At 38.4% G+C, this 20,510-nt stretch overlaps 1 protein-coding gene across 11 annotated transcripts in view; it reads right to left on the reverse strand.

Annotated features, from left to right (window-relative positions):
* Positions 1-20,510, reverse strand: part of PTPRM (protein tyrosine phosphatase receptor type M) — a 481,345-nt gene that overhangs the window by 142,642 nt on the left and 318,193 nt on the right. For 6 of the 11 annotated variants that reach the window (XM_063326582.1, XM_063326581.1, XM_063326579.1 and 3 more), the window contains one exon: positions 16,938-17,070. In XM_063326582.1, the coding sequence (XP_063182652.1) occupies positions 16,938-17,070 (133 nt within the window). Of the gene's footprint in view, positions 1-9,901; positions 9,932-16,937; positions 17,071-20,510 lie in introns of all 11 variants that reach the window. The other 5 variants (XM_063326578.1, XM_063326580.1, XM_063326575.1 and 2 more) reach the window with 1 other exon arrangement.

Below are 20,510 nucleotides of genomic sequence, written 5' to 3' on the forward strand. Positions count from 1 at the left end.
TGATTCAAAGAACAACAGGCAATCATAAAATGAAAAGCTATTCTTAATACAGTAAGCATTACCTTGTTTTGACATAAGTAAATACACAGTACCATGGGTGTTTAAGTACACTTTTTATAATTAACATCACATTGCAACTTCCACGGTGACATCATTTTCAATTGCTTAAGATAATTTTTTTTGTTTTTTGAATGTAAAATCTTGCATGCTAAGTTTCAACCTGGAGGTGAATATTTTTAAAGCCTTCGCAAAATCAATTTTTAGATATGAAAAAATGAGCAAATAAAAAGTTTGCTGTTTTCCCATGAAAATAAAGAAACAATCCCCAATGCAAGAAAATTCTCATGTAGACACGTAACTCAGTCTTTCCTTAATTTTACCGTATTAAATGTTCCCACAGAGTAAGTCTATCTAAGCAACAGACACTTAGTAAATATCAAGAATAAAAAGAATTACAAAAAAAGGTTGCACAATAACAGAAGGATATTCTGATGTTCTCAGATATGCCTCTCCTTCCATCTACAGGTTCTGAGGAGAGAGATGGTAAGGCATGGAGCAAGAACAAGTGACTAGGCAGCTTGCACTAAGTTTCTGGAGACAAAGCAGAGCATACAGAGTGAAAATAAAGCAATTTTAAGGAAATATTTTTCAGGACAGGACAGCCAATACAGTATTGGCAGAGAAGGACGGGGGGAAGGAAAAGGGGCTAAAGGAAAAGAGGAGTAAGTAAAAGGAGGAGCAGAGGAAGAAGAGAAACAGATGAAAAAGGAAATGGTCAGTAGAATAAGAAGGCAGGATTAAGAGCTGGGCGCAACACCTTACTGTTGAAAAAGAAGCTGGAAGGAAAACAGCAACAGTAGGATCTGAGGAGTAAGTTAGATAAAACCCTTCGTGGACAGGGAACTGGACAAGACACTTCCATGAACACACAGTACTCCTGCTTCAAAATAAGTTTACAGGGTTCCGAGAAAAGGCAGCTGAAACTGCAGTAACCTATTCAGGAAAAAAATAAACCCATTCTTGCTGGAAGCCTGTATTAGGACTCAACATGCAACCAATGTACCCTGTTCTCATTTTCATTTATTTTTCTTAACCATGCATTAGGTAATCACCACAGTTTACTAATATCCTTATGTGTTTCTCTTCTTTTCTTAGTTTAAAATATCTTCTATAATCTTAATCTGGAAAATATTAAAATGCAGACGTGACTCTTCCCTATTTGTTAAGCAGAAAGCAAAGTTCTACTGCCAGTAACACCCGGATGTTACAGCTAAGGATCAGGGCTGTATTCTATGACGCATTAGAAACGTGACAATCTTACCTTAAAAATCTCAGGAAATACAAAGCATTCAGTATTTCACCTGCTTTTGAAAAAACACTGTAAGCCATGAACCTAGTCCCTCTGAAGTGACCCTTCCATGGACAATTGCCAAACAGGACCATAAACTGCAAAATACATTCCATTATACCTAAAGCATAATCCAACACACGTTTTTAAGCAAACTAAAATGTATCTAGCCTACCTAAACCATTACTTGCTGCAGCCAATATGCATACATTATTATACCCAAGATGAACACGTTGGCCAAATCCATACTGGAAGATGTACTTTGGGCTACTGACGTCACCACGCAGGAGGAAAGCACACAATCACTTTGCAATGGGAAAAGGAGGCTGAGGGGAGACCTTATCGCTCTCTACAACTACTTGAAAGGAGGTTGTAGCCAGGTGGGGGCCGGTTTCCTCTCGCAAGTAACAGGCAATAGGACATGACGAAATGGCCTCAAGTTGTGCCAGGGGAGGTTTAAACTGGATATTAGGAAAAATTTTTACACTGAAAGGGTTATTAAGCATTGGACCAGGCTGCCCAGGGAAGTGGTTGAGTCACCATCCCTGGAGGTATTTAAAAGACGGGTAGACATAATGCTTAGAGATATGGTTTAGTGATGGTTTTGTCAAAGTTAGGTTGATGGTTGGACTAGATGATCTGAAAGTTCCCTTCCAACCTAGGCAATTCTATGATTCTATGTGGAGCCGTGTAATTCTCTAAATCAGCTGATCCTCTCATTCCTGCACAACTGTGAAATGTGCAGGTTAGCAAATGCTTTGCTTTGCCTTTCCTTCAGACAAGCCAGAGATGCCCCTGGTAGCTCTAACTTGTGTCTTTAGGACCAGAGGAATCGGGGAATGAGAAAGAAGGAGAGAAGCTAACTCCCTCTGCAGGTGAACTGAGTATAATTTAGCTACCCCTAGACATTTGGTTCAAGGTCTTATCGAGGGATCTCAGATCAAATGCAGAAGCGGTCCTGAGTTTCAGCTGCTAAAAAGAAAAATAAATGTGCTTCTTTATGTTTACCAGCTCAGTACTCACAGGAGCAGGTAGTTCATGGCACAAGCGCTACAAAACTCTGCTCTATTCCATCTACTACCTCTTGTTATTTGGATCGCCGCTGCTGTCTGGTTGGCACAGGAGTTAACTAACAGAACTATGCAAGACTCTTCTGACAGTCCTACAGATTCCTCTCCGTAGCATACACTAAAAGCTGCAGTCTAATAATAATAGTAGTAGTGATAAAAAAACCTTTCTCACACAGTTGTAAATGAAATAAAGCCGTGATTCTAATATCTATGATAAATCTTGTACAAGATTTTCTTTTGCAACAGGGTGTCTGGGACTGATGAAATGCCAGGTTTTGCTGAATTTGTAAGCACACAGTACAGTCCATTCCTCTGTTTCTTTGCTTGAGTAGTTTTTGTGAGGGTCAATTTCACAGCTGATGCAATCGTCCCAGCTACATTTTGCATGTGGGCTATAGCCCTGAAATTAGGAAGGACCCTGGTGAGATAGAATCCTTGCACAGACTCTCACAAATGGAGGCAGAGGGACAGAATGCCCAGGAGTGACAGAAGAAAGCAACTGAGCTACAGTTCCTGATCCTCTCACGCCAGAGTTAGGTAATTCATTGCAGGAAAACAATGACCGAGAAAGAAAATTTGGAAACGAATGATCATTTTGGGCAGCTAGACACTACGGAAACCAAATGGCCCCTGTTCTTCTCTCCAGGGATCTGTCAGTCTAGACTTCACGGGAACTTCAAGGGAACACTGTAGATAAGAAAGGAAATGAAAAGAAGAAGGAAAAGGAGCCAAGATTAGAATGTTTTCATTGTGAAATTAAGAGTGAACACTAACAGATGCTACCTTGAGGTGAATTATCATTAACCTGTCCGTAACCTCTGCAGTTAGGCTCTACAAAGGCATTTCAGCTGGTATCTCCCATGGGATTCAGGGGCCAGAGAAAAGACTACAGATAAGAAGCTCAAACAAAAACAAAACCAGTGAATAGAAGTTATTGTAAAACTAATGACTACAACACCTCAGTGCCCTGTGCTGATTTCACTCAATAGACAAGAACATCTCCTTACAGTTGTTCTTATCGGTATCACAGAAGTGATTAAGCCTGTGGTTTACTGGAGCAAACAAGTTTTAGGCTAGATTCACCATATGATTTCTCCTATCCATTTTTCTTTAAGCATTTTTCTGCTGCTTGTCCTTCTTGAGACCAGGAGAGATACAATACAAAATTCACCTTATTCCTTGTAGTCCCGCCTTTTGCAGACATCTGTCGATCGGTTCAATGTTTCACTAAGCCGTTTTGAAAACTAGCAATTCAGTCTTTCAGGAAAAATACAAGCCTTTAGCAACATAAATTATGAAATGAGTTTTGGTCTTAATATGCAGTGTAGCTTCTTTACTGTTAACACATTTACAGTCACACAAAGTGTAATGGCAGGTTTGGGGTTTAGGGAAAATAAGTTTCCAATGCTATGAGCCTTCTTCTACAATAAATACGAATACTAAAATAAGGAAAAACTCTTCTTCCTGTTTGGATATTTAAAATTAAAGAATCTGAAGTCAGTTTTGAGCTACCTATGTATATAGAAATACAATTCCAGAGTAAAAAACGCATGAATTGCACCTTTTTCCATAGGGAAAAGTCTTTAAAAAAGTGAATGAAAATGATACACCTTAGACCCTCTTTGAAAGTCTAACTCAACAATGCTGGTAGATAATGGCAAAATCTCAGTGCCTAGAATGACTGCTGTTGACAGTAGGCATGACAGATTTGGGAACCAAATTTTTTAGGAAGCTCCAAACAATGTCAACAGGCTAATTGCGGAATTAATTCAACCCACAATTCTATAGAGAATACAGTCCACCCTGGTAAATTGGTAACACTAACTGAACAAGAATCAATATGGGACAGCAATACAAATACTCAAATACAACAGTAACTTCTTTAATACATGCACCTGTCCCTATCTTCTCTTCCCCTCCTGAATGTATGCATTATGTCTCAGTGTTATATATAATAAAGATAGGCTTTCAGGTTTATCCGTCAAGAGTATATGGAATCCACAACTTCTAAAAGCAATCTCAGTATTCAATTCAAATCCCTGTTTAGAAAAGCAAGACAAAGCTTTTATTAATGTGGAAAGAACCAAGATGTCTCTAGACTGCATAAGCATTTATTTTTCCTAGAGTTACATTGGTTCCCACACTAAATGTCTGGTACCTTCACAAAACAAGCACTGTAAACTGAAACTGCCCCTTTAAGGACAGAAAAATCTCCAAACTCCAGCTCATCTGCAAATTTACTGCTTGACACTGAGGGAGCAAGGACAGTAACTGACTGCGATTGTGTGACTGGCATAGCAATCATTCACTTCTGATATGTCACCCCACTCTCTCTGTAGTACCCATTTATTTGGAAAAACCCAAACTTGCAGCACACTACAGATTATGGTTTCTCACTCAACACATCTGGGCTAATGTAGTTTTGAAAAGTCTCGGTAACTTCAGAAATGACTATGGGTTTCCTACCTGTAGGTATTGGAAAAGTAACTTGGAGTGAGTATCTAAACATGCCCAGAAAAGATGAACTAAAGCAGAGCTATTCCACCACATGAATGATCTGATCTGTGTTGCACCTCAAGAAAGCTATTTCATATAGTCGGGTCACTGCCCCGGGGGGCTCACATACTACGGAAAGAGCTAATAAAATAAAAATAAAAGGATTTACTTAGTGGTGGTCTGAGTGTTAAGGATTATTTATAATTTTTCTACAGAGAAATAGGAACTTAAGCCTTGGTTATAAAGCAATACAATTAGATCCAAAAGAATCGGAAGATAAAAGGAATCAGTGTAAGAAATAATGCCTTCAGACAGATATTTAAAAATGATGTGGTGTATTTTAATTAAAAATAAAATTCTAATTCTGAGATTGCTTAGTATCTGTGCATGAAAGCTAGATCTTGTACCTCTGTACTCAAAGCATACGGTACACAGCCCACAAATGTATTTTTCAGCAATGGTGACTTAGTAAAACACCCTCCTTGCTATTTTGGGCACTGCATATTATCCAAAGATTTCGGTATTCTAGACTTTGCCAGATGCAACAAAACTCATGGGACATCCCCAAATCATTTAAGTCTAGCTTACAAAACAATTACAGTAATCCACTTTTATTTTGGGTTACATGATTCTGAGCTACAAGTCTATGTAACTATGCATATTTAAAGATTCAGAAGAGATCATAAGCGTAGTCTTAATGGATCAAAACATCAAACAGTTCAAACGCATTCCCGTTTTTCTGTTCAGTGCTCTCCTCCATCTGCAAGATGCTAACTGACGAACTTACTCCAGTTCCAGGGGCAGCTGCAGCTGAGAATACAGGGCTGCTTCTAACCTCTCTCACTATTTACAAATTACTACAGAAGTTTTAAACATGATGACTGCGTATTTCCTGGAATTATCCAGAAATCACTCTTAAGAGTTTCAACACCATTGATTTTTTTGGAAATTTTATGACTCTGATTATTAGGGTCATTTTGCAAATCTGCTAACCTTGTGCTTTCTGCCATAAGTACTAGGTCAATTGCAACGGAATTGGGGAAATGAGCCACAAATTAAGTCTCCATACAGAGCTCCAGAAGCCAACACTGAAAATCTGCTAGCGAAGCAAGAGACACAGAGATAGCTAAACTGAGAACAGACTCAGAGGCTCCTGAGCTCAAGTTAGGTACACAAGAAACGTGTACTTCAACTGGGACCCAAACCACCAAATTCTCATGAAAAGGAGGGTTTGTTTTTATTCACATTTATATAAAAAAGCTAAATGTTGGTACAATTAATCTTCTTGTAGGAGCAATTTTGCCCTCTTTCAATCATACATAAAGTACCAAGCAACAGGACCTCTACTCCTATATAGTCCATTTTAGTAATGTTTCAAAATTGTATTAGGCTTCTGGATTGAGATTTCCATATAGAGGACGTACCTGTGAAGCACTTCCGTCCTAAGCCACCTAACTAATTGGTGCTGGGACAGACAATATCAGATTTCATACTAGTAAGATCTCAACATGATTACTATGTTATAAGAATTCTCGGCAATAATTGTCTCCTATTTCCCTACTTCACATTTCACAAGTTGAAACGACTTGTGAAAAGGCACAAAAATAGACTAATACTATGCACCTAACTGCTGTGCAGCCCCGTTGTTGCATAAGTACTTAATTTCAATAATAATCATAACATACCATTTTGATATCAAGTTCAAACTGAGGACAACATCAAAAGCTACCTGCTCAACCTTGTATTTTAATTGCGTGTACATCCTACTCATAGCAATGTAATGAAGCCTTTTCTTGAAAGCAACTTCTAACAGCTACAATTTGTAACTATCTGCCCCAGAATCTGGGGTAAACTGAATTCCCCAAAATCTCTATCAGGCGCTAGTGTCTCCAGTAAACTCAGACGCTCCAAGCCCTCTTTTTGTTCGTCTGATGCTTGAATTTGCATGAATTTAGCTATGTTAGCTCCCGACTAATGATTAATGATCTCAGAGGGCAGAAGCTTTATGAAAATGAAAATCCCAAATATGAAAGTTAATGGCCATCAGTCAGCACAGTGGTGCTCGCTGTCACCTGAACAACAGGCTTGTCTAGCTCATTTAACCATAATTACACAATAAACTACTAATGTACTTTTCCTCTGTGGCCAATGTCGCAGGGGTTTGGCCCATCAGAAGACACGTGAGGAGAAAGCAGTCATGCCAGCGCTGGCTGCCATGCTGAGAACACCAGTCATTACAAGTGTCACTAACAACACCGTCTCCATTCTTCCCTTTTTCTGGAATTGACTGCAAAGTCAAAAGACCTGCTGCAGAGTTAATGAGCACTATTAAATTTGCTCTAATCTTAAGAAGAAAAGAACTCATACAGGACTAACTACGGCCAGACCAAAAAAAATACCTGCTGCCCGCCTGAGGTGAAAGGTAAAAAATGCACCGGTTCTGAGGAAAGCAAGAGTGGGAGGAAAGGCGCTGGCAGAGGCACTTAAGCCCATTAAAACGAAGTATAATTCTCAATAGCCGTACTCGACTTCTTTTCTGTAAAGTCTCTTGACTGGCTAACTAGTAAACACAAGATAAAATGGAAATAATTCTCTGCCAAATATGCACAGCTGTAGGTCCACCTCTGATGATTCATCAGCAGCTCTAGGCATCTGCCAATTTTTTCTTTTTTAATTTCAATTTAGGATGGATCTAGAAGTGGCAGAGACTGCAGCCTACTAGGCAAAAGGAGCCCACGGCACATAAGGAAAGCAGCACACAAGACAATAGTAACTATTTCAGTGCATAGATGCTCGCTTGGATGTTACAGCTTGCATTTACAATGACTAATCAGTAAATTTGAATATGATACTCAGTATAGAAGTGGTAAATTAGCAATGGCAGAGTACTTCAGATTATGTTTCTCAAAATATAGAACATTTTATAATCCACACCAACTTCCTCAGTTAAAAATAAAACTGTAATGAATTCTGCATTCATGTAAGATTTCCTCCAATTTCAGTGAAATTGCGTGGTGCGTAAACAGGTGGAGAATTAAGTCCAAAATATTTCCTCCTACCGGGGGCCAATCTTGTTTGCTCTTTTCAGGGCTCTTATTTCCCTTCCTTCGCCAGACAGAGAGCAAAACAACACAAGGTCAAGAGCACACAATTTCTTCTGGAAGAGTTCATGTACCCAAACTACAGAGTTATCAAATTTGTATCATGCTTACAAAAAGACAGATCTTTTCTTGAAGCCGCTGTGAGAGTACTCCAAGTAATCACAAGAAGCCCTATTACATCCAATATTACGATTGCAAAACTGGGGACAAAACCTGTTCAAACTTCACATTATTTTCCATTGTCAGTGGATAAAGGGGAAAAAATGATACAATCCAATTTCTTTGAATTTAATGTTCCATTTGTTTCAATTTTGTTTTTTGACTTAGCCTTGAGACATGAATTACATTAAAGTATTAATTTAAACATATGTACTTATTATGGCAACAACTTACGACATGACTTACTATATTACACTATTTTGACATTTTAAAAACAACATTTAAACAGTCCCACACTGAATTTTTTTTTGAAGGCCTATTTCATGGAAAATATGGTCTTTTCATCTCAAGAACAGAAACAAATTTTGAAATACTGTATCTGTGGAAGAGATAATTTTTTCTGACCTTCACATAAATACAGTGCTTTAAAGAACAGTTTTAAAAAATTGTACTATGTGTAAAGTGTCAAATAGTGTAATATAAAATCTGAATTACTAAGTAAATGAGCAGTCTCAATATATTCTGAAGTCTTAGGGAATTTCAACTAAGAGGCTTAATTTTTTGTTGCTTTAATTCATTTGAAGCATGGTTCTGCTCACCAAGTTTTCAAGCCAGAAAGCATTTACTAATTTGTCCATAAATTCTATAAGTGAATGATGCTTTTTCAAAATATTAATTGAAAAAATATTTTAAAAGTTTGAGGAGTAATTAAAAAGGAACAGGAGAAACTAAATATTGTTTTTAAATAAAAACATTACTGAAATGTGTTCCTTTCAAGCGCGTGGTACTACCATATGTACCTGAAAACTAGTACTACAGTCTGTCTCATGCAAGTAATGCTCCGTCTTCTGTAATTATACAAAAAATGTCTCCTAGTTCCCCATGACTTTTAAACCTGAGCTTTAAATAAGACAGATATCTACTGGGCAGCTGATTTTTGCTGCCAGCCAACAAGATCAAACAAACTTAAATGCATCTCATTTTGTGACTATGCAATTAATATTTTGCCAATCCAAAACCTATCATGTACTCCTTGTACCTGGAAAGCGAGAAAAGGTGAATAGCCTCGGAAAGGGATTTGCTAAAGTCACTGAAGAACCCTTCTCATTCATCACCTGCTGACAGCAGGGAACAAAACAAAGGCTTTGAGTAAACAAAGAATCATATAATGGCATTACTAAGGACTGTATCAAAATGAAAAGTTATTACTTACTGAAAGTTATGCTTCATCTTGCCCTCATTTTTTACTGCTCTCTCCTTTGAAATTTACTCCAGTAACCGTAACTCATGACGTTTATGCATGATCATTAATCATGAAAAAAGTAGTAATATGTACGCAGCAACATATGGAAATGCTTGTACGTGTCTAACCAATGCTATATGTTCAACAGAACAAATGAGAAAGAAACCACTATATAAATCCTAAAAATAGTTACTTAGGCATGAAAATTTCTCATACACATTGTAGTGATATTTCTACCTACTACTTTTCAATTAAGAAAATTCATTACATAAGGATATTCAATGGACTCTAATGCACAGTATGAGGCATAGGAAACTGCTATAAAGCTAAATACTTCATTACATTATTGGCCATGTTGTTTTTATCTTGGTAAAACTTCTACAAAGTTTGTTTTTATAAAGGAACTTTCAATATCAGCATTCACTACTTATGCATGGAACAACATGGCAGAAAGCGTGTCTCTGATGACAAAGAAGTTACTTACAGGTAATAAGTGTAGGAGTGATAGCTTCTTCTGCCATGATGGTGGAAGGATTAGGCAGTGGTGGAAAAGATGAAATGGAAGGAAAGAAAAGCCAAATATTAATGTATGAAAAATCAAGATGAAACTGAGACCAGAACTGGTGACACAAATGAAAGGTAGCAAGAATGCATATCTGGGCATATCATGCAACGTGTCTGGAACAGACAGATGACATATCCAATCTCCATAAAAATTTAAGCAATACAATACATAATGCATCTCCAACTGTTAAATCAAACCACCTTAAATTACACCGACTCTCTCAGTAACATTAGATATAGAACGTATATTTATCTCTGCATACACTACACACAAAAACACTCCCAATTAAAGTGATAAAACGCCTCCAATTACACTTCGACTGCATTAGGAATAAGGACATGGAGCTTCTAACATGGTGTTAGAAGTTTAACAATGCAGAATTTCAGAACATTTATTAAACAGCTTCTCTTCCTGTCAGAGTACTGTAGAGTCTTTGGATATCCCTTTCTTTACTTCAAGAAATCAGTTCTGCCACTGACAGGACTAGAACTTGTTTCCAGAGGGGAAAAAAAATCAATGGTCACAGCTTTTTTAATATCTCAGCTTTTTTAACAACCATTTAAATTCAGAAGAAAAACATAGTTCTGGCCACACAAGTAAAAAGGCTATCCTTGCTGGCTAAAATTATTTTGGTGGTATTTCCCCATGTGTCAGAGAAAAAAATAAGAACTGATCCTCTATCCCTGTTATTTCTGCCCACGTGAATGTCACAAAGAACAATTTGGAGACCTAGCCACCACCATCTGGAGAAATACAGACCCAGTCAGTCTTTCCCGCATCACCTCTTCCACAGCCAGATCCTCCAGCCAGATGTGCTCTGTGTGAGCACGAAGTGTAGAAGCCCTCCAGCTACGCTCTTCTGCTTTACATCTCTCCCTCCCTCGGTTACGAGCCCACTACAAGCATGTCTGCAACTCTCCAAAAGGGGCGAGTTCCAACCTAAATGAATTCCGTATATTGACTGCAATTAAAAAGAGGCTGGAGATCTTAAAACATCTCTGAGCATAGCATCAAGTAGCATTCACATGTTGTAAGATAAAAGACTGAAAGGAGCCATGTAGGCATTTGTAATTTTTACAGCACATGCATACAGCCCTTTGACTACAGAGGAAACGTAAACAGGCCTTGCAAAGGCCTACAACTAACATTAACTTGCCTCTAGCTACATGCTTCAGGCATCCCTTTGAAAACCAGGCTTTCATCAAATTTTCTCTCTCATCTTCTTTGTGTGAAGATGCCGTTAGAAATATTTTCCAGTTTTTATTCCCATTTTTCTGATGCAAACAGTATTGTTCAAACACAAGAGGCTAGATACTGAATATTTAATCACGTGGCATGTCTGCAAAAATGCACACCTGTTAAAGTTGAGTTTTAAAAGACATCTAAGAGTAGAGGACAGGGAAAGCTGGAAACAGTTATATGCTTCTTCCACCAGCACAGACCCCCATTGCCTTCAGTACGGAGAACAGGATCAGGTCCTACCAAAGCAGATCAACTTACCTGCTCTGTTAGCAAGGGGTTATTTTCTGGCTCAGTCCTAATTATATCTCCCCCTGCCCTTCTTTTCAGACTCACTCATTCTCTCACTTCCATTTAGAATCTCATGACACTGCCAACCCTGTTTCTTGCCATATGTTGCCATGAGAGAGATTTAATGTAATTAGTACAAATGTTCTCATACTTCTAAAAGATGTATAATAATTTGAGAAACAACAATAAATACAATTAGTCAGTGAAGCGCTGCTGGTACTTATGTGCAGAACTCTGCCAAATATGTTATAGAGATAAATTATTCCTTATGAAAAAAATGCTGAAAACCCAGGAGCTTTAATTTGTGTAAATGTCCCATTAAAAATTTGTATAAGATGAGAAAAATTAAAAGTCTCAAGCTCCAGATATTTTTATGTTGCTACAGTTGTGAAATTTTCTACATGAAAGTCCTTGAAAAGGAGCACTGTGGTTTTTGACTCTCAATAACACCAGACGCTAAAAAAACAGGTAAAAAAAATTAAAAACCTGCAGAAACAGAATATTTTAGACTTGCAATTCCTCAGGCCACATGCAAAACCACCATTGATAATTGAAAAGATTTAGCTATTTTAAGAAATATGGACAAGTTCCATTTTATTTCCTACATAATGTATATAAATTTACTTTCTCTCTATGTATGAATTTTTTTTTTCTGTTAAAGAGAGTGACCCAAAGATTTTGGCCAACCTTTGCCAAATTTTCTTCTGTGCATGGCTCTTCAGTCATGTCCCACTAGACAGGTTATTTTATGTCAATAAATTGTTTCTGTGTATAGTGATAATATAAAGCACTTTTATATCCTTCAGGACTGAAGACATAAATAAATTTCATAAATAGCACTTGTAGAGTAAGGCCCAACTATAAAATCTATCAAAACCAACACGGCTGGCCGCAGGAGAATTGTCCCACTAGAAGGGAAAACTTCTGGAACTGTGTAATTACCACTGTGATTTCTTTCATCGTCTCTCTTTTGTAGCTGGCCTAGAGGGAAAAACAAGGTTCAGGAGTAGCACTCGGAGAAGACTGGAGTTTTCCTCCAGCCCTATTATCTCCAGTTTCTATCCTAACTGTTTGAAATTGTTGGCAAAGGTGTATAACTGCATTCCCAGACCAGCTCCATCAAGTGCAAAAGCCTTCCTTAGCCACTGCCAAGAACCAGGGGCTCTGACTTAAACAGATGCTGCAATTACATACATTAGAAACTACTGGAAGGCTCAGGCACAGAGACAGCTGAAAACAGAAACTAAAGATAGGCAAAAGAAAATAACCTTTTTATGGAGAAATGCAATGATCAGAAAAACTCCATTCTACAACTGAAGCAGAAGCCAATGTAATTAATTTTTAATAACTGCTTCCTTGCTGCAGCAAGATGGTGGCCCCGAAAGTAATAGCCACCCAAACACATAAGTACTTCCAAGCAAACCTTGGACCAATAAATCTAATTTCTCAACTTCTGCGTATTTTTTAAACTTAGCTGAAATAAAAGAAAAAAAAAACCCAAACAACAAAAAGAGAAAAGAATAAAGCAGTAAGGTTCTGATTTTTCAATGCCTTGATTTAATTGCTATTGCTTTTCCAAAGGTTGTGGGAACAGTTCTCTCATTTTCACCGCTCTACTTTAAGTTGACCAAAAGGTGAACTTACTTGCTGCAATTTTTATTTTTTATTTTTTTATTTTTCACAAAGTCCTATACAGATATATCAAAGACTGGCAGAGATCAAGGGCCTTGCCTGAGATTTAATATTCAGGATCCGATTCAAAATCCACTTTACTGTGGAGCAATATTGTGGAAACACATGTATTGGTTTCCGCTGACTTTGTGTTAACTCTTATGTGAGAGATTTGGAGCACAGCTGAGAGGAAAACATACTGACATTATTCTGCCTGCACAGACAAGAATCGTCTCCTTGATACGACCATATTGGTATTAGGAATAGCTTGCAGGTCGCTTGTCTACGTGACATCTTTATGCAGGAATGTGGTTGAGTGGATAAAGATAGAACAGAGCAGATAAAGAACTCTGAACAACGAAGCGGGAAGAAAGCCAGGAAAGCACTAACAGCCATCCCCTGACCCAGGTGACAGGCGTACAAATCTGGTTTACTTTAGGCAAGAGTAAGTGTCCACACAGAAAACATTTTAGTGTCCATGATGTTCCTACCCTCACCAGTGACTCCATACCATATACTGAATAGTTAGGCCACCTAATCTCTCCGTGACCCAGTTTACCAAATAGCTACTTCAGATGACTGTTATATAGTGAAATTATTAATGACACCTAATGGCTACCGATATTTGCAGAACTTCTCTACCTACTGCTTTGACAGTGACCATATCCAAAGCACGTCTGTGTGGCACTGAAAACTTTGCTTCGAGTGTTGGTCTTGGCTACTGAATTAAAAGTCAAAGAGGCTGATCTGTGAAAATCTGTGGTGCCTGGTACTGACCAAGCAAAGAACGGTTTCTGGCTGAACTGAGATGGCTATTAAAGGAATATGTTGGGTAAAGACACGGATATCACCTACAGTGAAACCGCTTTCCAGATCTCTTGACAATGGAAAGAAATGGTTTAAAATAAAGTTAATTAAGCACTGTGAAGCCCCAGAGGTAGAGTAAATCTAATCTACTGGTGAGACCTGGAGGTGAAGTCTACAAGGACTCATTTCTGTGAAAGGATGAGTAACAGACAGTATGTATCTTGGGATATGCCTTGGGATGGTGGAGCGTGAATGGGATATTGCTGGAGCCAACTCCAAGGAAGACAAGTTTCAGAGCACGTAGCCTCAGTGCAGTGAAACCTACTATTGTAGCCCAGAGAGTCTGCACGGAATAGTGCAGAGAGGAAAGTGGTTCTCTGGGGAAAGGTGCCACTGAATTACAAGGTGCTGTTTTATTTTTCACTCAGATCTTTACTCCAGTACAACTCTTGATAAAGTAAATGAAATAAAATGATCAAGTTGCAGCAGTCAAATGACACCTAGCTTGATAAGATTGTTTCACAAAGTAGCACCTAAAGTATCATAAAACAGCAAAATCGCTACAGTTATACTAAGCTTGCAGAATGATTTATACATTTTCCTCAAATGCATAATGTATACACAGTAACTGAACCAAGGTGAAACCATAGGGGCTCTCAGCAGCGTAGTGAATTAATGCACCAATAACAATCTATTGAATAATCGGTTCATCTTTTGCTTAAGTCATGAGTGCAATTGTATTCAAGACCTTCTATGCTACAGCATCTGCTTTAGAGGTCTGGGACACAATATACCCGCCTCCTGAAACTCTCATTAAAGCCTAGTCACATCCTTTTACACAGATGAACTATTCTTACTTTTTAGTATTCACTACAACTCATTTCACAGTTTGTTTTCTTCAAGGCTGCAGCATCATTCTGGGATATGTTTAAGTTATTGGTATCATTCTTTCTGTACTACACAATGAAATTGTGTGTATGTGGTAACAGAGTTCCTGGACTTGTACTTTCAATAGGTTCATCTCTGTGACGAGCAGATTTATTCCAAACCCCAAAGAAGCTCACATAATGCACTTTTCTTCTAACAACAGAATTACTATGAATAATAATTACTGTGCTGTGGTAGACAGAAGGAATCAAGTATCCTTCTGCATTAACATGCAAACACTTAGAATTCGAGCCTTCTTGCCTCTAACAATTAGATTATCAAAGAGCTTTTCCCTAGAGAATGAAGCAAGAGCTGGTATAGCATCCATTTAGCCAGAGACCCTGACACCTTATTTACTTTGAAACTATTTGGATCATTTTGCAATGCTCTCCCTTCAAGATTAAGAAGAACTTGTCTCCCTTGGGTGAATATATTCTACCTTTGGCGCAAATGCTTAAGGAGAGGCTCAGAACTGGAAGAGAAAGAGTGATAAATGCTGGTCAGGAATTGTGTGAAGAAGGACTGGCCAGACAGTGCGAGAAGCCTTCCCCTCTGCATGCCAAGTGCCATGTCTGGCCCTAGGGAGGAGTTTGGAAGCTCAACTGTTAAAACTGAAGGTATGAATGATGCAAAAAATCAGACGTGGGAAGAAAAAAAGTACTGCGAAGTCAGAACAGATTTTAACTCTGCTACACTGTATTTTATTGAGAAGATTTGGTTACTGGGTCAATTTTGTTCCCTCGGCCAGACTTACCCTGGGGCTTAAGTCTCATTCTCCTCTGTAAAGCAGCTTTTGACTGCTTTACTTACCTCTTGCGGTGACCTAGCCCTCAGTCCTGGCCACAGCTCCCCGTTCTCTGCATAGAGCCCTTCTAACTCACGGCCCTGCTTCTGCCTTCAAGGAGAGTGAAAAGCAGCTACTTCTGTTGCCTGCCCTGAGGCACTGTCAGGCAGCTGCCTCCTTAGCTGTGCACCTCCACTGTTCACATTCTGGAAGAATTTCAGGCAGCTCAGGGGTTTGGACTATCTCAGACCTGCCAACCTAGTTAACATACAATTAAATCACATAGCGTCGGGGTGAGCAAAATCAGGCCAAGATCGCTCGCAAAGGAGGAAAAGGGGATAATACAGGGTGAATGGCAAGGAGGTGAGGGGTTATGGGACAGCAAGAAGACTATGGCAGACGTGGCAGGAGAACTCGTGACTCAGCCCCTCCACACAGCTCTCACACATTCCCAACCCCAACTCTACACATCACTCAGGATACAACCTAAAACCTTGATTTTATTTGCTAATGAATTTGTCCCAATCTAGACTTAGCTTCTATCATCACACAGATGTTTTTTCTTACCCATGCCACCTCCCTAGCTGTGAGATATTTTTCCCTTTATTATTTTTCCTTTTACAGTGTTGAGAAAGGCAACTGGGTTTAAAAGGCTTACAATTCTAATGTTGTAGCAGTTTTCAAACGATTTTCAAATCAGTCTCAATGTGTGTGTGTGTGTGTGTGTGTGTGTTGAATCAGCATTTGGAAACATTCAACACCATTGTAACATTTTCATTTGTTTTCAGGGAATGAAGTTTATGCAGAACAATACAGACCCCATTCTTAGCCAAACTGCCTTAGCCCTAGCTCCTGTTTGACTGAGGATTTCTTTTACATTCAAGAATGAAACTACATTTAACTTTCAGCAGATCTGTTGAATAGAGATACTGTTCTATTATTAGAGTCCATCATGCAGTACTAATGCAAGAAGTGCTAGAATCATTAACCTCGAGTTGTTTTTCTTCTAGAACAAAGCCACAAGCATTAATTCATAGAAAATGCTGTGGGTTGAAACAGGTATTGTAGTTTTATACAAAAACAGCAAAGCTTTGGGGGTGGGAGGGAGCAGTTCCTAAACTCTGTGGCAAAGGGCATGAAGGTGGCTGGATACTTTTGCCAATATCAACCTGAGAACTGCTGTAGGAGATGCTGCGATATGAACACGTACATAGAAAACATCTACTGATTGCTCACCTTTTCTTCATTACCAGCACGACCCCCAGAAATATAATGACGAACAGCAAGATGCCTGCAATGACTCCAGCAATTTTAACAGTATGGTCGGTCTGCTTCTCAGGTTCTGGGTCTGGTTTTCGAGTGGCAGCCCCTGTGGAATCAGTAAAAGGAAAAAAGAAGAGAGAAAAAGAATAAGGATGTTATTCTTTCCATGTTTACACATTTAACCTACCAATGTCATTAGTCTTTTCCAGGGCCAACAGATATCAACGCTTGATATTTTAAGAAAAAATCCTCCTTTCATATGCATTGACAGGAATATAATTCCTCATATTGTTCCATGACATTTTGCTAGACCACAACACAGGTGGGATACCACAGTCAGCCCTGACCCTTTTATAAGAGCCTCTTCACACATTCACAAATTTCTATATTTTTATTATCTGTGCTGGCTCCCTTTTCTTTCTGCCATTTAGAAACTTGCTAACAACACAATAACTATCCTAAGCCTTTATCCAAATTTGATTTGCTGGAACATTTTCCTCAATTATTTTTCATAAATGAAGCTGTAATTCCATAACATATTAGCTTAAACACCTGGAAAAGTGAGATAAGCTCATTTACCATGCATTTTACCCACAATTGTTTTTTACACAATAGGCTTTTTTTTTTTTTGCCTTTGGAAATCTAAATCTAGGTCACATCTGGTAGGCAAAAAGACTCCTTCTAAGCAATTTATTCACAAAGTGGGAAGCAGCTGATGATCACACCACTGGCACCCACATTTAATATCTGTTTAAATGAGATAACCAGTGCCTTACAGCAGCTACTGTCTTAGCTCTTCCAGCTTCTCCATTTAAAAAAAATAACATCGTTTGTACTGTTTACTGTATAATGTGATGGAACGTCAAATCCATGTCTGATGAAATATCCATTTCCTCTACTAAATGAGTTCAGGATGAAAAATGTTAAGGAAGCAACATTAAATTCACTAAACTGATTTTATTTTTTTTATGGACTTCCATTTTTTTTTAATCAGAAAGTGACAGTATTCATCATTTAAGGCACCATGCCATAAAGTGGACACAGGGATTTATGGATCGCTTTACTGCTATGGCTTTTTTTGGAATTATATTTTACCATTTATATTTTACACGTTTCTTCACTTTCTTTTTTGGAAAGAAAGCAAACTGGTGATCAATTTACATGCAGAGATATTTTCTGAAAAATTCAATGCAAACATTTCCAGTGTTTCTTCTCAGTTGCAACCATCATATTCTAAGATGGTGAGTACTTCTGAGCACCCACAGTTACACTTTTGGCCTACATCTTCAAAACTCCTTACCACCAGGAATGCCCGCAAAACCTGACAATTCATATTGCTGCCAGAAAAGGTGTTCATGTTTCATCAAAATACATCTAGAGCTAAGTGCAGGAGCCAGGTTCTTTGGAAAATTCTGGCCATGGTATTTTGTGTGAGTGCTAAGTCAAAGCAGATGATTTGCTGCCTATCTCTGTGCCCAGTCCCACCAGAATAATAGTTTGATAGCAATACACTGCAATTCTGAACTATTAAAGTTCTTACTCTGTATGAATAAAGGTAATGGAATCTGGCTCTGTATTTTCTTCAATGCAGACTTATAAAATTCTGTTATAAACAGTTGTATTTTTATTTTCCTTGTGCCATATACAAATAGTTTTGTTAAACTCTACATTGCTGTAATCTGCCTGGCACTCAAAAGTGTAGCAGATATTTAGAAGACATCTTTGTGCAAAAGGCAGCTGTTAGTTGAACTTGGCAAACAGGAAACAGTGAATCGAGTATGAGGCAAACGGAAAGACATGATAAGGTCTTCACAGTCCTCTTTTAAATCTAAAACCCAAGCAAGGAAGAATGCAAAGTCAACAACAAGAGATATATTTCCAGATGATTTCTAAGACTGGTTCCTCCCAAAGTCTACTCTTCATTCTCTCCTTAAGGCTAGATCATTCCACTGAAATGCTCATCACTACCACCTTCTTAAAATCAAATTTTGCCTTATGGCTTCATTCCTTTCATCAAGGCTTCCAGTGCTACTTTTGGGATCATGAATGCTAAATACTAAAAGTAAATGAAGGCAGCCTTGCTACATTTTCACATACAACTCTCAACTATCCAATGTGTTTTATCTCAGTGTCATGTCTCTCTTTAACAGCACAGGGTCCTCACTTCAGTGGAACTAGCCAGACTTACACTATGCAGAGAAGATAATATTAAAATCATATTCAGAGCACACACATTTCCTGCATCTCATGAAGCGCAACTTCCACGAAATGCCTTCAACGACACAAAGCATTGCCCTCTTGGGAGTCACAGACAAGCCGGGGAATCCACCGGTACTGGAAATTCTCCAAAGAAAGCTTACACGAGGAGACATACAGAGCCTAACAGCAGGACACTGAAACTCCCATTTTGCACCATCTATTGATTATCCAATTGAATCATCTTGAATGGCCTACAAAAAGTGCATGTAATGCCACCCTGAGTTAAAAATAGAATAAAGCTTTCCATCATGATGGACTCTGCCTGACTCGTAACAGAGATTGTCTTAAACTGGAAACACGATGTTTGACATGCCTTTTAAAAACTCCTATCACTAATTCTGATAAAAACCAAAGTATTGGCATTATCTCAATTCTCCATTAGTTCCATCCAGCACCTCATTCATTCCCTGACAGAATGTTGCTCCTTTCTTGGTGTCAGTGAGTTCCAGAATCCACTTGGGTAAAAAAAAACAAATTTGCCACCTTTCACCTTTCTTGAGCATCCCTCGTGTCTTTTAGTATTAGAAATTCTGGATCAACTTTCTTAATTTTATTTAATACTGTTTATTCCTTTAGCATATCTCATTTTTTCTACATTTTTAAAAATTATTGTGCTCTACGCCATTTTTTATCCCCCTTAGCACTCTGGTTTTATTTTGCCATCAGATGGACACTGAATAGGCCACTGGTGTATTGTTTCCAATGAAACCCGCATCCCTTTCTTCAGAGCAGTGTTCTATTTTGAACCCTTTATTAATTAAAAGTCATTCAAATTTAGCTCTGCTGATCACTACATAGCATTTATCAAGACTGAAATTTGAGCTGGCACTACCTCTTTATTCAGTTTGCTTTTGTCCTGCTGAAATTCCTCATAGTCCTGTGTGAATTCTGCTAACCCGCATCACTTAGCATCATACTCTAGAGCTGCTGCCTCAACGTTGCCTCTTCCATGTCTTTAATAAACATAACGTACCGCATATAATATTAAACCCTTAAATGCATTAGCTATGATAAAAGCTGGCAGTTTACTTCTCTCTGTTTTCTGCCTGATAGGTAGATTTTGATCTAGAGTAATATTTGCCTCTCACCTCATAATTACTTCTTAACTAATTTTTAACCTATAGCCGCACAGGCAATTGCAGTGGCGCCACGGAGAGAAAGGTGAACTGTGTGTAAGGGGATCCAAGCAGCTAGGAGCAGTCGTTCCGAGATTCGTTTTGCCACTGCCATGTCAATTTGCGCTTTTAGCCTTGTTTGTATGTTTTCAAGAGATTTAGAAAATTACTA

This window comes from Chroicocephalus ridibundus, chromosome 2, assembly GCF_963924245.1.
Source record: "Chroicocephalus ridibundus chromosome 2, bChrRid1.1, whole genome shotgun sequence".
Lineage (NCBI taxonomy): Eukaryota > Metazoa > Chordata > Aves > Charadriiformes > Laridae > Chroicocephalus > Chroicocephalus ridibundus.